This window comes from Coregonus lavaretus, assembly GCF_964263955.1.
Source record: "Coregonus lavaretus genome assembly, chromosome: 30".
Lineage (NCBI taxonomy): Eukaryota > Metazoa > Chordata > Actinopteri > Salmoniformes > Salmonidae > Coregonus > Coregonus lavaretus.
Window position 1 is genome coordinate 20,748,090 of NC_140017.1, and position 21,009 is coordinate 20,769,098.

The 21,009-nt window shown below is 44.9% G+C and overlaps 1 protein-coding gene across 1 annotated transcript in view; it reads left to right on the top strand.

Annotated features, from left to right (window-relative positions):
- Positions 1–21,009, top strand: part of LOC311105624 (FRAS1-related extracellular matrix protein 2-like) — a gene marked incomplete at both ends in the record, with an annotated part of 93,805 nt that overhangs the window by 51,918 nt on the left and 20,878 nt on the right. Inside the window, 4 exons of the mRNA XM_084147826.1 lie at positions 918–1,043; positions 1,172–1,423; positions 18,149–18,298; positions 20,451–20,660. Coding sequence (XP_084003952.1) covers positions 918–1,043; positions 1,172–1,423; positions 18,149–18,298; positions 20,451–20,660 — 738 coding nt within the window. The remainder of the gene's footprint in view (positions 1–917; positions 1,044–1,171; positions 1,424–18,148; positions 18,299–20,450; positions 20,661–21,009) is intronic.

A 21,009-nucleotide genomic window follows, 5' to 3' on the forward strand; every position in this document is an offset into this window, starting at 1 on the left:
GGTTTTAAGAAGAAGAAACATTACAGTGATAGAGAGAATATTATAAACCTGTCTATGTGAGGTAGGTACTTCTTAGTGTAGGCCTCTGGGATGTAACTCAGGTCTAGTAACTTAGACACAGTCATGCTATGCAGAATAAAGGAGGAGAGGAGAGAAGGAGACAAGGAGAGGAAAGGACAGAACAGGGGGAGTGACTGTAATACAGACTGTAAAAAAATACCAATGGTTTAAACAGGTCTCTGCTTGCTAACAGAATCAAGACACGTCAGGTTTATTATCCAGGCCCACTTTTACTGTTCTTCCTCACATGTGAAGTCTACAGTACGGAAGCTGGACTCCTATTAACAATTCACTAAATGTATACGTATTTCCCTGATAGGTCCCTGTGTGTCAGCTGTCAAATCAGAGAGGCTTCTAGGTAGTTGTATGTGCCAACCACTGATGTTAGACATCATATCCCCTGTATGGATCCCAAATGACGCCCTATTCCCAATATAGTGCCCTACTTTTGACCAGGGCCTGCATAGGGCTCTGGTCAAAAGGAGTGTACTATATAGGGAATAGGGTGCCATTTGCGACACAGACTATGTCTTCTGATAGTCTGCCTACGTTCACTGGGTCAACACATCCTTTATAGAACTCTGTTAAGTCCTCAGAGAGGAGCCTGGACCAGAGCACCAACAGTAATATACTGTAACTCAGACAGAAATATTCAACGCATCGTTGTACCCTCTTCTCATCAGCATAGCTTCTGTATTAAGTACGTACACAGTGAGTAGGATGTGATGGTTTATCTCTCTCTCTCTCTCTCTCTCTTTGTCTCCCCCCTCTCTCTCACGCTGCCTCCCCCTCTCTCTGACTCTCTTTCTCTGTCTCCCCCCCCCCCCCCCCCCCTCTCTCTCGCCCTGTCCCCCCAGAGTCGACAGTGTTCATCCCGTCTGCAGTCTACCCTATAGAGGAGGACATCGGAGAGCTGCTGATCCCAGTACGCAGGAGTGGTGACATCACACAGGAACTCATGCTCATCTGCTACACACAGCAAGGTACAGTCCACACGCAAACGCAAACACACACACACACCATAGCTTCAGGTAATGTCCCTGCTAGAGTCCTCTCTCCTCTCCATCTCTCCCTCTCTTCTCATCCCTCTCTCGTTTTCTCTCTCCTACAGCCACAGCTACAGGGACCATCCCCACTACAGTCCTGTCCTATTCTGACTACATATCCAGACCTGAGGAACACAACAGTGTCCTGCGCTTTGATAAGGGCGAGACGGAGAAGTCCTGTCGTGTGGTGATCATAGATGACTCTCTGTATGAAGAAGAGGAGAGCTTCAACGTTACCCTCAGTATGCCCATGGGAGGCCGTCTGGGACAGGAGTACCACACTGCCAGGGTCACCATCATACCTGACCTGGACGACGGTAAGATGACCCTTCACTTTTCACCTTTGACCTTTCAAACCTCTCGCCTGGAGGACAGGATAACAGTTACCAGCTGAGGAACGTGTTAATATCACTCTTGAATCGACTAGCCATGCATCCCAAATGGCACCCTATTCCCTATGTAGGGCACTACTTTCGACCAGGGTAGTTCACTTTATAGGGAATAGGGTGCCATTTGGGACATTTATTACAATGAAAATGTGTTTTTTCACAACGTGAGAGTGACAAAAAAAAAGATTGCTCCTGTCCTGTCACCTCTGATTATGTTAAGAAGAAGAATGTTAGCAGACTTGTTTTTTTTAAACGTTGCTTATAAGCAAAGGAGACAGTTGAGATGGTGTGTAAAATGGTACATTTACACAGTATTCACGAAACATCTAGAACAGATAGATCAAGGGACCTTCAAAAGGTACAAACAAACACACACGCACACAAACACACACATCTATACACAAAGATTGGAAAAGAAGAACACAACTACTCCTTAGGCAAAGTGAATTAATTACTTTACTACATTTACATTTACATTTACGTCATTTAGCAGACGCTCTTATCCAGAGTGACTTACTAATAGAAGCAGACTCCCATCTGTTGGATGTGGTTTTGTTTACGTATTTATGTATTGGTTAATTATATCCTTTAGATGAAGAGCATACCCTAAACTTTGAATTAACTTATGAAAGAAAAAATACTTGGTATGTTAAATGACTTATTCTTGCTATTCCGACTGATACAGGGAAACATGAGGTACACAAATTATGTAGTACCAACTGAATTAAACCAATAGAGGAATAGTGGCTAGTTTGTGTATGTACATGTGTGTGACCAGGTCCCATAGTGCTTTGGTCCAAAGTCGTGCACTGAGGAAGGAGTAGGGTGTCATTTGGGACGCAGCCCCTGTGTGTCTCCTCTTGCTGGAGGGAAACCCTTATCGCAAGGCTCATATCCACATGATAGTCTCCTGTAGCTCCTATCTCCCAAACAGCCTTTGTTCAACAGCACCTCTTGAGCGTTCCTTTCTTCCATATCTGCCTGGCTAGTTCCCTATCTCCCTTCTCCCTATAGACCCTGGCTGTGTGTGTGTGTGTGTGTGTGTGTGTGTGTGTTTGTGTTTGTGTGTGTACCCTGGACATCTAAAGAAAGCACCGCTGTGAAAGGGTGGCAGGCAGGGAACGGTGGATTTGAAAATCCCTTGGTATAATCGCTGAATCTTCCCTTTCAAACTTTAATCAAAACTCTCTGCACACACACACCTTCAAAACGGCCGTTTGAAACAGCTAATTGGGTTGATACAACTCTCCACTCAGCATTCCAGAACCTCCCTGCAGGAGTTTAATGGAGTCATAAAAGTATTGGAGGAGGCCTGTAGATGGAAAGAAAACGTTTAATGCAGATCATTAAGATACATTTAACATGGTTAGATCTACACCAGGGGGGCAATCCGAAATGGCACCCCATTCCCTAAATTGTGCACTACTTTTGCCCACGTCCCAAATGGCACCCTATTCCCTATATAGTACACTTAATTTGCTCAGAACCCTATGGGCCCTGGTCAAAAGTAGTGCATTATGTAGGGAATAGGGTGGCATTTGAGACGCAACCCTGGTCTGAACTACCATCTCAGACTGAGTGAGGATTCACCAGATGTTCTTTCACAGGGTAGACCATCTAGACAGGACAGCTCCCCTCTTACCAAACATATCTCTCTAACAGTCAGGCCCTCTCATAAACCTGCCATGGACAGGATAGTAAATGATAGTTGAGCTCCACTCCCTACTTAAGACAAGAACCATGACGTTCTGGAGGATATCAATCAAATGTGAAACATAAAGGATAGACTGTATGACATATTCAATAACATCTTATCCCATTGGATAGACATTTCACTTAATAATTGTTTGAGGGCATGGTTTCGTAATATCTCTTATTTTAAACAATCTGGTTTTGTAGAATAGAAACACATTTATTTATTTTCAGTCTTAGATCAATTCAAGTATCCCAAATACTTTGGGGCATGTATTTATTCTAGCATTCACTGTTTAATGTCCAAAAGGTTTCTCAGCCACTGAGTTGAGATTGGGCTAAAGGTTCTCTTATAGCCTCCTTGGGAACAGAGGCAGGCACACTACTTCAAGGGTGTGTGTGTGTGTGTGTGTGTGTGTGTGTGTGTGTGTGTGTGTGTGTGTGTGTGTGTGTGTGTGTGTGTGTGTGTGTGTGTGTGTGTGTGTGTGTGTGTGTGTGCGCGCGCGTGCGTGCGTTCCTTGGTATTCCCCTCAGAGTGTCAGAGCAGCTGTTGGGATGCTAAACGAAAGTGTTAATGGTTTTAATAGTCTGCACCCCTGTATAACAGCCCTGTATAACAGCACTATAATAGTCTGTACCCCTGTATAACAGCCCTGTATAACAGCACTATAATAGTCTGTACCCCTGTATAACAGCCCTGTATAACAGCACTATAATAGTCTGTACCCCTGTATAACAGCCCTGTATACCAGCACTATAATAGTCTGTACCCCTGTATAACAGCCCTATAATAGTCTGTACCCCTGTATAACAGCCCTGTATAACAGCACTATAATAGTATGTACCCCTGTATAACAGCCCTGTATAACATACCTATAATAGTCTGTACCCCTGTATAACAGCCCTGTATAACAGCCCTATAATAGTCTGTACCCCTGTATAACAGCCCTGTATAACATACCTATAATAGTATGTACCCCTGTATAACAGCACTGTATAACAGCCCTTTAATAGTCTGTACCCCTGTATAACACCCCTATAATAGTCTGTACCCCTGTATAACAGCCCTGTATAACAGCACTATAATAGTCTGTACCCCTGTATAACAGCCCTATAATAGTCTGTACCCCTGTATAACAGCCCTGTATAACAGCACTATAATAGTATGTACCCCTGTATAACAGCCCTGTATAACATACCTATAATAGTCTGTACCCCTGTATAACAGCCCTATAATAGTCTGTACCCCTGTATAACAGCCCTGTATAACAGCACTATAATAGTATGTACCCCTGTATAACAGCCCTGTATAACATACCTATAATAGTCTGTACCCCTGTATAACAGCACTGTATAACAGCCCTATAATAGTCTGTACCCCTGTATAACAGCCCTGTATAACAGCCCTATAATAGTCTGTACCCCTGTATAACAGCCCTGTATAACATACCTATAATAGTATGTACCCCTGTATAACAGCACTGTATAACAGCCCTTTAATAGTCTGTACCCCTGTATAACATCCCTATAATAGTCTGTACCCCTGTATAACAGCCCTGTATAACAGCACTATAATAGTCTGTACCCCTATATAACAGCCCTATAATAGTCTGTACCCCTGTATAACAGCCCTGTATAACAGCCCTATAATAGTCTGTACCCCTGTATAACAGCCCTATAATAGTCTGTACCCCTGTATAACATCCATGTAATAGTCTGTACCCCTGTATAACAGCACTGTAATAGTATGTACCCCTGTATAACAGCCCTGTAATAGTCTGTACCCCTGTATAACAGCACTGTAATAGTCTGTACCCCTGTATAACAGCCCTGTAATAGTCTGTACCCTTGCATAACAGCCCTATAAATCAAATCAAATTGTATTTGTCATATGCGCCGAATACGACAGGTGTAGACCTTAGTAAAATGCTTACTTACAAGCCCTTAACCAACAATGCAGTTTTAAGAAAAATAAGAGTTCCCTTTAGCAGGAAGTGTTGTACCCCTGTATGCACATCAGTCACTGGCTTCATCAATAAGTGCATCGATGATGTCGTCCCCACAGTGACCGTACGTACATACCCCAACCAGAAGCCATGGATTACAGGCAACATCCGCACTGAGCTAAAGGGTAGAGCTGCCGCTTTCAAGGAGCGGGACTCTAACCCGGACACTTATAATAAATCCCGCAATGTCCTCAAACGAACCATCAAATAGGCAAAGAGTCAATACAGGACTAAGATTGAATCGTACTACACCGGCTCTGACGCTCGTCGGATGTGGTAGGGCTTGAAAACTATTACAGACTACAAAGGGAAGCACAGCCGCGAGCTGCCCAGTGACACAAGCCTACCAGACGAGCTAAACCACTTCTTTGCTCGCTTCGAGGCAAGCAACACTGAAGCATGCTTGAGAGCACCAGCTGTTCCGGATGACTATGTGATCATGCTCTCCGTAGCCGATGTGAGTAAGACTTTTAAGCAGGTCAACATTCACAAGGCCTCAGGGCCAGACGGATTACCAGGACGTGTACTCAGAGCATGTGCTGACCAACTGGCAAGTGTCTTCACCGACATTTTCAACATGTCCCTGACTGAGTCTGTAATACCAACATGTTTCAAGAAGACCACCATAGTCCCCGTGCCCAAGGACACTAAGATAACCTGCCTAAATGACTACCGACCCGTAGCACTGACGTCTGTAGCCATGAAGTGCTTTGAAAGGCTGGTCATGGCTCACATCAACACCGTTATCCTAGACCCACTCCAATTTGCATACCGCCCCAACAGATCCACAGATGATGCTATCTCTATTGCACTCCACACTGCCCTTTCCCACCTGGACAAGAGGAACACCTACGTGAGAATGCTATTCATTGACTACAGCTCAGCGTTCAACACCATAGTGCCCTCAAAGCTCATCACTTAGCTAAGGATCCTGGGACTAAATACCTCCCTCTGCAACTGGATCCTGGACTTCCTGACGGGCCAGCCCCAGGTGGTAAGGGTAGGTAACAACACATCTGCCACGCTGATCCTCAACACGGGGGCCCCTCAGGGGTGCGTGCTCAGTCCCCTCCTGTACTCCCTGTTCACCCATGACTGCATGGCCAGGCATGACTCCAACACCATCATTAAGTTTGCCGATGACACAACAGTGGTAGGCCTGATCACCGACAACAATGAGACAGCATATAGGGAGGAGGTCAGAGACTTGGCCGTGTGGTGCCAGGATAACAACCTCTCCCTCAACGTGACCAAGACAAAGGAGATGATTGTGGTAGCTGCACCATCAAGAGCATCCTGACTGGTTGCATCACCGCCTGGTATGGCAACTGCTCGGCCTCCGACCGCAAGGCACTACAGAGGGTAGTGCGTACCGCCCAGTACATCACTGCGGCCAAGCTTCCTGCCATCCTGGACCTCTATACCAGGCGGTGTCAGAGGAAGGCCCTCAAAATTGTCAAAGACTCCAGCCACCCTAGTCATAGACTGTTCTCTCTGCTACCGCACGGCAAACGGTACCGGAGCGCCAAGTCTAGGTCCAAAAGGCTTCTCAACAGCTTCTACCCCAAGCCATAAGACTCCTGAACAGCTAATCATGGCTACCCGGACTATTTGCACTGCCCCCCCACCCCCACCCAATCTTTTTACGCTGCTGCTACTCTGTTAATTATTTACGCATAGTCACTTTAACTCTACCCACATGTACATATTACCTCAATTACCTCAACTAGCCGGTGCCCCCGCACATTGACTCTGCACTGGTACCCCCCTGTATATAGCCTCCCTACTGTTATTTTATTTTACTTCTGCTCTTTTTTTCTCAACACTTTTTTGTTGTTGTTGTTTTATTTTACTTTTTTATTAAAAAATAAATGCATTGTTGGTTAAGGGCTGTAAGTAAGCATTTCACGGTAATGTCTACACCTGTTGTATTCGGCGCATGTGGCAAATAAAATTGGATTTGATTTGATTTGTAGTAGTGAGGAGATCGTTTCTAGACAACACACAGACTTGTCACAGTCAGTATGAAGATAAGACTATCACACTCTCACACACACTCTAACACATGCAATGATCTGGGGTTCATCCCAAATCACACCTTATTCCCTACTGTAGGTACGTCCTGACAGGTAATCAATCTACAGTACTGCTCTTCTCCTTCAACAGACAGGCCTTTCTAGTTTATCTAACAGAGTCCATTCCATTATCACCTCCTCCTTGTCAATTTTATCTATAGGCTGACATCAGCCCTGTCTCTCCAGGACTATCTCTCCATTTCTCTCTCTCCAGGACTATCTCTCCATCTCTGTCTCTCCATCCTTCCCTCTCATCGTATCCTGGCACCTTAAACACCCTCAACACCTGATGCAGGATGCTCTTGGGAGGTGCCGCCACACTGTTTTACCTCATGCCCTCTTTGTATTGATCAGGTTACAGCTCCTGGCGTCACTAGCGATGGAGTTAGGCAGCTTGTCAGACAGTAGCTTCAGGCTATGGTTTCCTCTCTGCCTCTTTGTCTTCATCTGATTCTTGACGCCATGCAGGCAGAATCAGGATCCCATTCTAAGATAACAATGTACACAAAGCAAGCTTCCAGGAAGTAGGTATTTCCCCCTGCCCTACCCACCCCTTCTGTGTGTGTGTGTGTGTCTGTGTCTGTGTCTGTGTGTTATTCTATACATGAACCTGTATGAACCACTCCACCCGGTCAACTGATATGCAGGAGGGAGAGGATCCTGGTTGTCAGTCAGACGCCCTGTCGGGGCCCCACGCCACGGCTCTGAGAACACGATGATGTCGGATAGATAAGGACTAAAGGGAAACTTAGAGGAGAGACTGTGACTGTTGTAAGCATGGGGAGCCTCTTTGTCTGAGGTAAACTAATCTCAGGACTGGAGACGTATTAAGGCTTGTTTCCTGTTGTTTTGGTTGTTAATTAACTAGAACAATGACAGTGTTCTATACCAAGACACAAAACATGCCAAAAAGTTCATGCCAAGAGGAACTTTAGTTCCATACATTTGGAATGATCAGTTTAATATTTTTTTACATTATAGAACACATTTCCGATACAGTCTGTAGTGTGATTGTATTAAACTGATACAGTGGTTTTCGTACCAGCATTGCCAGCACACTGCCTGTCAGACACAGAGCATGGAAATACAGATTACAGCCCACTCTCTCTCTAACTGTGACCAAAGGACGAGGTAGTATGTATAGCCTGGCAACGATTGTCAGTACAGTTAGCTAAATCTCATACAGCTGTGGTACCAGGCTAGTAGTGTGAGTTTTCAGGTGTTTATCAGTGATGTGCTACCTTCTATGATGCAGAGAAAATGTAGACTATTCAGTGGGCACACAGTGACAGGTAGGAAATGCCTTTTGCCTGTAACCACCTTAAACTGTTGACCCTTCAACCCAGTTCCTCTGAGAACACTTCACGTCCGCAGAAAACCCAGTTAGCTAATCTCATCTCAGGGTGCTTATAGGAAGTATTTCTTCCCTGTTTACCATCCTACCGGCCTCTCAAACATCCTTGACAGATACTCAGGCAGTACAGGCAGAGCATGGAATCAGCCTTTCTCCCCGGTTTGTTGTACTGTAGAAGTGGTGGTCTTTTGGGATGGTAAGTGCATGCACGTGTAGCATCTGTCCCTGCCAGTGAGGGTCCTGCTTCCTGCTGTGCCTCTCCAGGGTGGGCTGAGGTTTCAGCAGCTGGCATCTGCACCTGGTCCCGAATGGACTGACCTTGTCCCATTAAACACACACGCACACACACTATGTCCCGTCTGGGCTGACCCGGTCCCATTAAACAGTCAGGGGCCTTAGGAGGTAACTGTTTCCCCCCTGCCGAATTCCACTTTAGCACTTCCACTTCCAAAGAGAAAAGGATTAGAGCTGGACATTCAGGAGATGCAGCCAGTGTCCCTTCTTACCAAACACAACCAGAGATACAGTTGAAGTCAGAAGTTAACATACAGGTTGGAGTCATTAAAACTTGTTTTTCAACCACTCCACAAATTTTCATCCAGAAAATGATGTCATGGCTTTAGAAGCTTCTGATAGGCTAATTGACATCATTTGAGTCAATTGGAGGTGTACCTGTGGATGTATTTCAAGGCCTACCTTCAAACTCAGTGCCTCTTTGCTTGACATCATGGGAAAATCAAAAGAAATCAGCCAAGACCTCAGAAAAAAAATGGTAGACCTCCACAAGTCTGGTTCATCCTTGGGAGCAATTTCCAAACGCCTGAAGGAACCACGTTCATCTGTACAAACAATAGTACGCAACTATAAACACAATGGCACCACGCAGCCGTCATACCGCTCAGGAAGGAGACGCGTTCTGTCTCCTAGAGATGAATGTACTTTGGTGCGAAAAGAACAAATCAATCCCAGAACAACAGCAAAGGACCTTGTGAAGATGCTGGAGGAAACAGGTACAAAAGTATCTATATCCACAGTAAAACGAGTCCTATATCGACATAACCTGAAAGGCCGCTCAGCAAGGAAGAAGCCACTGCTCCAAAACCGCCATAAAAAAGCCAGACTACAGTTTGCAACTGCACATTGGGACAAAGATCGTACTTTTTGGAGAAATGTCCTCTGGTCTGATGAAACAAAAATAGAACTGTTTGGCCATAATTACCATCATTGTGTTTGGAGGAAAAAGGGGGTCGCTTGCAAGCTGAAGAACACCAACCCAACCGTGAAGCACAGGGGTGGCAGCATCATGCTGTGGGGGTGCTTTGCTGCAGGAGGGACTGGTGCACTTCACAAAATAGATGGCATCATGAGGAAGGAAACTATGTGTATATATTGAAGCAACATCTCAAGACATCAGTCAGGAAGTTAAAGCTTGGTCGCAAATGGATCTTCCAAATGGACAATGACCCCAAGCATACTTCCAAAGTTGTGGCAAAATGGCTTAAGGACAACAAAGTCAAGGTATTGGAGTGGCCATCACAAAGCCCTGACCTCAATCCTATAGAACATTTGTGGGCAGAACTGAAAAAGTGTGTGTGAGCAAGGAGGCCTACAAACCTGACTCAGTTACACCAGCTCTGTCAGGAGGAATGGGCCAAAATTCACCCAACTTATTGTGGGAAGCTTGTGGAAGGATACCCGAAACGTTTGACCCAAGTTAAACAATTTAAAGGCAATGCTACCAAATATTAACTGAGTGTATGTAAACTTCTGACCCACTGGGAATGTGATGAAAGAAATAAAAGCTTAAATAAATCATTCTCTCTACTATTATTCTGACATTTCACATTCTTAAAATAAAGTGGTGATCCTAACTGACCTAAGACAGGGAATTTCTACTAGGATTAAATGTCAGGAATTGTGAAAAACTGAGTTTAAATGTATTTGGCTAAGGTGTATGTAAACTTCTGACTTCAGCTGTACAACCTAACTACACATGTATTATAGGTACCGTGTGTAGACTGTATATGATCTCAATCAGTAAAGGGTAACTCTGGTACTTGGAGTCTGCTGCTTTTCACTTTTTATCGCCAGCAATATGATCAAAAATCTCCTGCAGTCACTCAGGCGCCCGAGGACAGGAGCAGCCTCTCCCTGCCTGATTATAATCATTATTTACTAGGATAATGTGTTTAACAGACGGGTGGCAGGTTTTATTGGAATACAGAAATGATACTCTGACCTACTGTAGTGCTTGCTGAACGTGCAGTCTAGCCCTGTAGGTATAATGTTAACACTACATTTAACACTACAGTTAACACTATAGTTAACACTGCAGTTAACACTACAGTTAACACTACGCTACCTCTCCCTGAAAGGCTTCAGCACATCTGTTGCTGTCAATGTGACCTGGAGTCCAGGTGAGTCCAGATAGGGTGGTAGGGAGGTAATAACAGGGTTTAGGGTCAGCCCACTACTCTCTTCTCCTCTCATCCTCATCCAGGACCCAGACCAGACCCGCCCCATGTCCCACTCTCACCAGAACCATAATCATACCTTACAGACTGTAGAGCATTCCGGAGATTTACAGACCAGTGACACCACTGCATAAATACAAGACTGTAATTCTGCTCTACAAGCATTCTCATGTTTTACTGTCCCACTCCATACCACACCCCTCTCCTTCCCCCCATTGTGTCCAGGTGCGTGGCATACACGGGCGATTGAGTCTCTATCAAACAGCAATTACCTGTGCGTGAAAGGACAAGTCCTGTCATACTTACGGAAGGCAGGCAGGCTGGCAGGCATACTGTGTACTGTAAATACATGGATGTGGACGTGGTAACGCCCTGGATAGCTATCTGTGCATGTAGAAGAGCTGTGTGTGTGTCTGTACATTCATGTGTGTGTGTGTGTGTGTGTGAATGATGTTTCTGAATCCTCTATTGTGGGTCTGACTAAGAACATCCGCTACTATTTCAATGAGATCACCGCCGCCTGCCAGTCTGCCAACGTGGTAGAAAGATTCCCTATTACAGCCCATATGTCTCTGGTCAAAAGTAGTGCACTATATACAGTAGGGAATAGGGTGCCATTTGGGACGCATTCACAGAGTGGGCCTACACATCTCACTACTTTAAAGTATAACATAGCTATACAGTGCCTTCAGAAAGTATTCAGAGCCCTTGACTTTTTCCACATTTTGTTACGTTACACCCTTAATCTAAAATTGATTAAATTGTTTTTTTCCCTCATCAATCTGCACACAATGGATGGTGCCAGGTTTCCTCCAGACGTGACACTCGGCATTCAGGCCAAAGAGTTCAATCTTGGTTTCATCAGACCAGAGAATCTTGTTTCTCATGGTCTGAGAGTCTTTAGGTGTCTTTTGGCAAACTCCAAGCGGGCTGTCATGTGGCTTTTACTAAGGAGTGGCTTCCGTCTGGCCACTCTACCATAAATGCCTGATTGGTGGAGTGCTGCAGAGATGGTTGTCCTTCTGGAAGGTTCTCCCATCTCCACAGAGGAACTCTAAAGCTCTATCAGAGTGACCTGACCAAGGCCCTTCTCCCCCGATTGCTCAGTTTGGCCAGGCGGCCAGCTCTAGGAAGAGTCTTGGTGGTTCCAAACTTCTTCAATTTAAGAATAATGGAGGCCACTGTGTTCTTGGGGACCTTCAATGCTGCAGAATGTTTTTGGTACCCTTCCCCCGATCTGTGCCTCGACACAATCCTGTCTCAGAGCTCTACAGACAATTCCTTCGACCTCATGGCTTGGTTTTTGCTGTGACATGCACTGTCAACTTTCCAAATCATGTCCAATCAATTGAATTTACCACAGGTGGATTCAATCAAGTTGAAATTGAGCTCAGGTGCATCATGTTTCCATTGATCATCCTTGAGATGTTTCTACAAGTCTCATAGCAAAGGGTCTGAATACTTATGTAAATAAGGTATTTCTGTTTTTTATTTGTAATACATTTTCTAAAATTTCTAAAAACCTGTTTTCACTTTGTCATTATGGGGTATTGTGTGTAGATTTTTAAATCCATTTTAGAATAAGGCTGTAATGTAACAAAATGTGGAAAAAGTAAATGGATCTGAATACTTTCCGAAGGCACTGTATATACTGAACAAAAATATAAATGCAACATGCAAAGTGTTGGCCCCATGTTTCATGAGCTGAAATAAAAGATCCCAGAAATGATCCATATGCACAAAAGCTTATTTCTCTCAAATGTAGTGCACACATTTGTTTACATCCCTGTTAGTGAGCATTTCCCCTTTGCCAAGATAATCGATCCACCTGACAGGTGTGGCATATCAAGAAGCTGATTAAACAGCATGATCATTACACAGGTGCACCTTGTGCTGGGTGACAATAAAAGGCCACTCTAAAATCACACAACACAATGCCAAAGTTTTGAGGGAGTGTACAATTGACATGCTGACTGCAGGAATGTCCACCAGAGCTGTTGCCAGGGAATTTAATGTTCATTTCGCTACCATAAGCCGCTTCAAACGTCATTCTAGAGAATTTGGCAGTACTTCCAACCGGCCTCACAACCACGTGTAACCACGCCAGCCCAGGACCTCCACATCCGGCTTCTTCACCTGCGGGATCGTCTGAGACCAGCCGCCCGCACAGCTGATGAAACTGGGAGTTTGCACAACTGAAGGATTTCTGCACAAACTGTCAGAAACCGTCTCAGGGAAGCTCATCTGCGTGCTAGTCATCCTCAACAGGGTCTTGACCTGAATGCAGTTCGGCGTCATAACCGACTTCAGTGGGAAAATGCTCACCTTCGATGGCCAATGGTATGCTGGAGAAGTGTGCTCTTCACGGATGAATCCCGGTTTCAACTGTACCATGCAAATGGTAGACAGCCTGTATGGCATCGTGTGGGTGAGCGGTTTTCTGATGTCAACGTTGTGAACAGAGTGCCCAATGGTGGCATTGGGATTATGGTATGGGCAGGCATAAGATATGGACAACGAACACAATTGCATTTTATTGATGGAAATTTGAAGGCACAGAGATGCCGTGACGAGATCCTGAGGCCTATTAACGTGCCATTCATCCGCCGCCATCAACTCATGTTTCAGCATGATAATGCACGGTCCCATGTCGCAAGGATCTGTACACAATTCCTGGAAGCTGAAAATGTCCCAGTTCTTCTATGGCCTGCATATTCACCAGACATGTCACCCATTGAGCATGTTTGGGATGCTCTGGATTGATGTGTACGACAGCGTGTTCCAGTTCCCCACCAACATCCAGCAACTTCACACAGCCATTGAAGAGGAGTGGGACAACATTCCAAAGGCCACAATCAACAGCCTGCGCAAAGAAGATGTGTCACGCTGCATGAGGCAAATGGTGGTCACACCAGATACTGACTGGTTTTCTGATCCATGCACCTACTTTTTTTTTAAAGGTATCTGTGACCAACAGATGCATATCTGTATTCCGAGTCGTGAAATCCATAGATTAGGGCCTAATTAATTTATTTCAATTGACGGATTTCCTTATATGAACTGTAACTCGTTGAAATTGTTGCATGTTGTGTTAATATTTTTGTTCAGTGTAGTTATAGTAGGTCATTGAATAATCCAGTATAACTTTAGATTACTTTATGTTTGATATGCAGCTGCTGCTACAGTATGTTCTTTATTAGAGAACTGTGATTAGTGTTATACAGTAGGCAGAGTAACAGTAACCCTGCTGCCTCCGTTAGATAAGGCATTCAGCGCTGTCGTTCAAGACTGATCAAGCAGCTTCTGTAGTTGGAGGAGTACAACAGTCCCCTTAAGGATGGAGGGTTGTGTGTGTGTGTGTGTGTGTGTGTCTTTGTGTGTGTGTGCGTGTGCATGTATGTGTTATAGCTGGGCGATATGGACAAAAATCCATATTGCGATAAATTGCCTGAATTTATGTGATAATGATTAACATTAATAACATAAATATGCACCACAGTTTTTTTCAAGTGCTAGCTGTGCCACTAGAGATCCTGGTTCTAATCCAGGCTCTGTCGTAGCCGGCCGCGACCGGGAGACCCATGGGGCGGCGCACAATTGGCCCAGCGTCGTCCAGGGTAGGGGAGGGAATGGCCGGCAGGGATGTAGCTCAGTTGGTAGAGCATGGCGTTTGCAACGCCAGGGTTGTAGGCATCAATTGTCCCATTAACAATCACCCATATTAGCAAATTTATTTAGTTTCAAACGTCACATTTCTCTAGTATAGGCTACTTATCATAATGAATGAAATCAGCAAAATGCCTGCGATAAGTGATCGGTGTGGTCGATGTTGATCATTTTTGGTTTATCGTCCCAGCTATAGTGTGTGTATGTGTGTGTGTCTCACTTGTCATCACACACACATACAGTTATTAAGACAGATCTTTTTTTTTATGCTGCTGCTACTCGTTGTTTATTATCTATGCATAGTCACTTTTACCCCTACCTACATTTACATATTACCTCAATTACCTCGACTAACCTGTACCCCTCACACATTGACTTGGTACCGGTACCCCCTGTATATAGCCTTGCTATTGTTATTTTATTGTTATTTTTTTATTTATTTTTTTGTCACTATTTTCTTAACTCGTATTTTTCTTAAAACTGCATTGTTGGTTAAGGGCTTGTAAGTAAGCATTTCACGGTAAGGTCTACACCTGTTGTATTCGGCGCATGTGACAAATAAAATGTGACTTGATTTGAGATGCTTCACTGTAACATGTCCTTTGTCTTCTAATCTCATGTTCAGCGGTTACTTTACACTACGAAGTTCACTCTGTAAAATTCAAGGAAATTATTCTACTTCCTAATAAACAATGGTTTGTTTTCCCAAGATTATAAATGGCACCTCACTGTCAAAATGACACCCTATTCACCCAAATCTGTGTCATTTTGGATTACTTACTTAGTCCTCTTTGTCCCGGGTGAGAAATATGGCTGCAACAACCTTCTACCACTGGAGTCTTTGGCCACAGATTGAGCCCTGTTTGTGGCCCATTTAGGATGCTACCTAGCTAAACCTCCACCTGCCTTGACCTCAGGTAACTCTACCCAGAGAGAGGTGTGCCTGGGTCTGGGTCGGAGCAAGGTAAGCCCTGCGGTGTGGTGGTGCTGGGTCTAGCTGAGTCCTCCCTCAGCCCAGGAGCCAGGGGTTTATCTTACACCTAAAGGGCCGTGCCTCTTTGAAGATGGTGTTTGTCTGCTGTACAAACCAACCTTACCTGATTACTACAGCTGCAGGTCTTGGACTCTGCACACACACACACACACACACACACGGATCTGATTACCGCAGTAGTGTGGAGAACGAGCTGAGACAGTCTAAAGTTTGATTTGTAGGGAAAGACACTGGCAGCTACATAAACCCTGACACCACACACTCTTTGTCTAGGTTTGATCTCGACACACACACACACACTTTTTCACATCCCAAATGGAACCCTATTCCCTACATGGTGCACTTCTGACCAGAGCCCGTCAAAAGTAGTGCACTATATAAGGGATAGGGTGCCATTTGTGACACATCCTTTTTCTTTGTTTGCTCTCGACACACACTCTTTGTCTAGGTTTGTTCCCGACCTAGATAAAGGAGGAAAGGTATATTTGTCCTGTGTGTGCACCCTGAAAGCATATTACCAATTCAAGGCACTTTCATACCTGACAACAATGCCTTCAACCACAAATCCTCATGCTTTGTCTAAAGCAACAGTTTTCCCTCTGCAGCTAGTCTGATTTGCTAATACTGTGAGATTATGATATCCAATCCTTTTTAAATTGTTGAAAAGTGTTATGGTATTCTTTGAGTCCAGATAAGTAAATAAGGTGTTAGAATAGATATCATTTACATCTCTTTACACCTGTCTGATAAACACAGATATCAGCCTGTCTGATAAACACAGATATCAGCCTGTCTGATAAACATAGATATCAGCCTGTCTGATAAACGTAGATATCAGCCTGTCTGATAAACGTAGATATCAGCCTGTCTGATAAACATAGATATCAGCCTGTCTGATAAACACAGATATCAGCCTGTCTGATAAACATAGATATCAGCCTGTCTGATAAACATAGATATCAGCCTGTCTGATAAACACAGATATCAGCCTGTCTGATAAACATAGATATCAGCCTGTCTGATAAACGTAGATATCAGGCGTTTTGCTTTACACAGTATAAAGTCACAGTAATTGCTCTTATTTCACATGCTTTGAAAAGCTCTTCATGTATAATTTCCTCTTTCAGTGTTTATTTAGATTAAGTCAATGCATCAGATAAAATTAGTATTTGCCTTAGTTGCTGCAGTACTGCTACAGTACTGTTTTATCAGATGGACAGATTAGTTCTATACAGAGGTATTTTTCAGCCATTATTAGCTTCTTCTCCTCCTTCTCTCTGCTCTCCTCCTCTCCTCCTCTCATATCTTCCCATTTATCTGTGTCACTTTGAGATGAGAAACACAGCTAACTACCAGACCAGCCTAGAGGTGTGATCATCATCGTCATGGAAACAGGGTATATGCCCTTGGCGATATCACCACCATTCAATTCATTCATGTGTTCACCATGGCTATGTCTGAAATGGCATCCTGTTCCCTGTGTAGGACCAGGCTTCTGCTGTTCAGTAGTCTGGAGAGAAGGGTTGGTTTGATCCATTTTCACACACAAAAAAAACAAGTAAAGCGCTTAATCATATAATTCAGAGCCAACAACTGCCACTCCAGTTTTACCTCAAAGTTGTTTATTTTCCCAGAACGTACAGTAAATGAGCCCAGGGTCCTACTCTTACTGTGAGGGCCGTTACACTCAATCAACACCCTCCCTGTGTTTCTGGTTGTTTGAGTCAGCTGTGATGTTAGTTGACAGCAACTTCCCAAGAGACAGCCCAGTTCAAAGCACGCAAAGTACAGAGAGGGAAAGAGGAATAAAGAGAGAGAGAGCAAGAAGAAGAACGAGAGAAAGTGTGAGAGAGAGAGAGAGAGAGAGAGAGAGAGAGAGAGGGTGTCAGAGGGAGTCAGAGGAACAGAACAGTGTCGGGGAGATTGACTGTAGAGGAATCTGGGCTCAGGAAAGTACTAATTGTAGACAGGCAGGCCTGGACTCCTCCAACTCCTCTACGTATGCACACACACAAACACAACCACACTCCTCTACCACAGTCGACTACACTGCACCGGCTCCTTTCAACCAGACACGGAAACAGAGCGATGCCTTCAGGCTTCTAGTCTACATTTATATTCTGTACATGTTACAGAATAACATCCCCTCAAATATACCATACTGTAATTCAGGTGCTTTAAGTGGTGGAAATGACTAGTGTTGAGTTGAGTGCCAGCTAGTGGCTCAATGTGCAGTCATTTAGCTCTGTCATCAGAAGTAATTGTAGTTGAAATGTGGGTTATTACAAATTCAACTCAATAGTTACATCAGACAGTATCCAGCTGTGAAACTAACTGAAACAAGAACGTTATGTATAACATCTTCCTGTGTTTCCTCTCCTCTCCTCCACAGCTCCAGTATTCTACTTCGGAGACACAGACTACCATGTGGATGAGAGTGATGGTTATGTGGAGGTCAAGGTGTGGAGAACAGGCACTGACCTCTCTAAAACAGCCACGGTCACTGTACGCTCCAGGAAAACAGACCCTGTCTCTGCTGAAGGTAGATACAATACAACACAATACAATACAACACAATACAATACAACGCAACACAACACAATACTATACAACGCAACACAACACAATACTATACAACACAATATTATACAACGCAATACAACACAATACAATACAACACAATACTATACAACGCAATACAACACAATACAATACAACACAATACTATACAACGGAACACAATACAGCACACTGTATGTCTATGACAGCACACTGTCTGCTGAAAGTAGGTGTCCCAGTCCATGTCCCTACAGTACAACACACTGCTCTCACACAGGGGACTGTACTACAATAACATGTATTTGTGTTACAGCACACTGGCTTTACCGCTGTATTTAAAGAGTCATATAGAGCTTAGGAAAAGGTTAACCAGGTGGAACAATAGGCTTTAGTCCACCTCAGGGTTAGTCTGTCTGTCTGTCACTCTAGTGTTGTGGAAGCAGAAAGAACGCCCAGAGCAATGCAGGCTGGATTTGTTGGGATGTTATATGACCATTGGTCGAGAGGGGAAGGGCTCTGCTCAGCCCCAGTTGCATCCTAAATGGTACCCTATTCCTTTTGTAGTGCACTGCTATTGACCAGGACCCATAGCGGATAGGGTGCCATTTGGTATTGAACCCCAGTCTGGTGACTGTTGAAAAGTACAGAGGAGGGTAGGCCTACAGGGTTGGGAGAGACAGGGTTGGGAGGGACAGGGTTGGGAGGGACATGGTTGAGAGGGACAGGGTTGGGAGGGACAGGGTTGGGAGGGACAGGGTTGGGAGGGACAGGGTTGGGAGGGACAGAGTTGAGAGGGACAGGGTTGGGAGGGACAGGGTTGGGAGGGACAGGGTTGAGAGGAACAGGGTTGGGAGGGACAGGGTTGGGAGGGACAGGATTGGGAGGGACAGGGTTGGGAGGGACAGGTTTGGGAGGGACAGGGTTGGGAGGGACAGGGTTGGGAGGGACAGGGTTGGGAGGGACAGGGTTGAGAGGGACAGGGTTGAGAGGGACAGGGTTGGGAGGGACAGGGTTGGGAGGAACAGGGTTGGGAGCAGTGTTGGTGATAAAGCTGGATTGAGTGAAGACAGAGGAATGTAGACTGAATCCCTCACACACTCTAGTGTTTAAGTCTGGATAGAGAGTATTTATATAGCTCCTGGAACTAAAACCTTCTCCCTGCCTGCAGCCTTCTTCATATCGCCTGCCCCCGAGCACTCATCTCTCTCTCTCTCTCTCACTCACTCCTCCTTCCCCCTCACTCCTCTCTCTCCTCCTCCCCTCCTCCCTCCCTCCTCCTCCCTTTCTATCTCCCTCCCTCTCTCTCTCTCTCACTCCCTCTCACTCCTTAATTTTCTCTTCTCCTGCCTGCAGCAAAATATTGTTTCTATCCCATCTAATCTGTTGAGACTCAGTGGTAATGCATTCCCAAGCAGACACACATACTGTAGCTTTATAATACAGTCCCAAGTGGAGGGACACACAAAGCTGGTTCAGAAACACATAGCTGGGTCTGTGGGTCAGACGTCCATAGCTAGGGTTGGTCCTGAATGGCACCCTGTTCTCTATATAGGTCACTACTTTTGATCCGGGTCCAAAGGTGTATATATAGGGAATAGGGTGCCATTTGGGACGCACACTAGGTCAGAGGTACAGGAAGCAGTCAGGTGGGTAAAGGCCATGCCATCAACACCCTGCCTCTTCACAGCTCTGAGTGGATGAAGAACATGTTTACACCCTCCAGGTGGCCTAGGGAGATATCAAATGTCTCACACTACTGCAGCCTTAATCCTGACACAGATTCCTAGTGCTCCCGCACTGCTATGTACTGTTGAGAGGAAGCAACATTTGATCAACATGTTGTGGTATTTCCATTCATCTAACTCACCGCTACTGATGTTACTCGTGTGAATTATAGAGTCATAGGAGATCTAAGCCCATATGTATCAAGTGTCTCAGAGTAGGAGTGCTGATCTAGGATCAGTTCTGCCTTATAGATCATAATGAATAAGATAATTTAAAGACAGGGAGGACCTGATCAGAAATCAGCACTCCTACTCTGAGACATTTACAGCCCCTGGTGTTAAAATAACATCAAATACTTTAATCCCCTCATCCCTCTCCCCTCATCCCTCTCTCTTCTCTCGCTCCTCTAGCCGGTGTGGACTACATGGGTATCAGCAGGAACCTGGACTTTGCCCCGGGGGTCAGCCAGCAGACGTTCAGGGTGACCATCCTGGATGACCTGGGTCAGCCAGTGCTGGAGGGGACCGAGACATTCGAGCTGGTCCTCCGCATGCCCATGAACGGCATCCTGGGAGAACCGGGGAAGGCCACCATCCTCATCAACGACTCCGTCTCCGACCGTGAGTGAATCGTGCTGATATTTCTGCGTCCCAAATGCCACCCTATTCCCTATATAGTGCACTACTTTTGACCAGGGCCCATCGGCTCTGGTCAAAATTAGTGCACTATATGAGGAATAGGGTGCCATTTGGGACACAGTCCTAGTCACAACGTATCTGACTGTGAGTGAACCTATCTGATTTGTTAGAATGTGTCTAATTATCAATGAAATATAATATAGATTAAAACTAGCACTGGCATTTCATTCAGGAGTTTAGAAACCAATCATACCTTGGTCTGACAAAACAGGGCATCTCCGAAACACATTAACACCAATAAAGACGATTGACCAATGCTGCCACTTAAAGC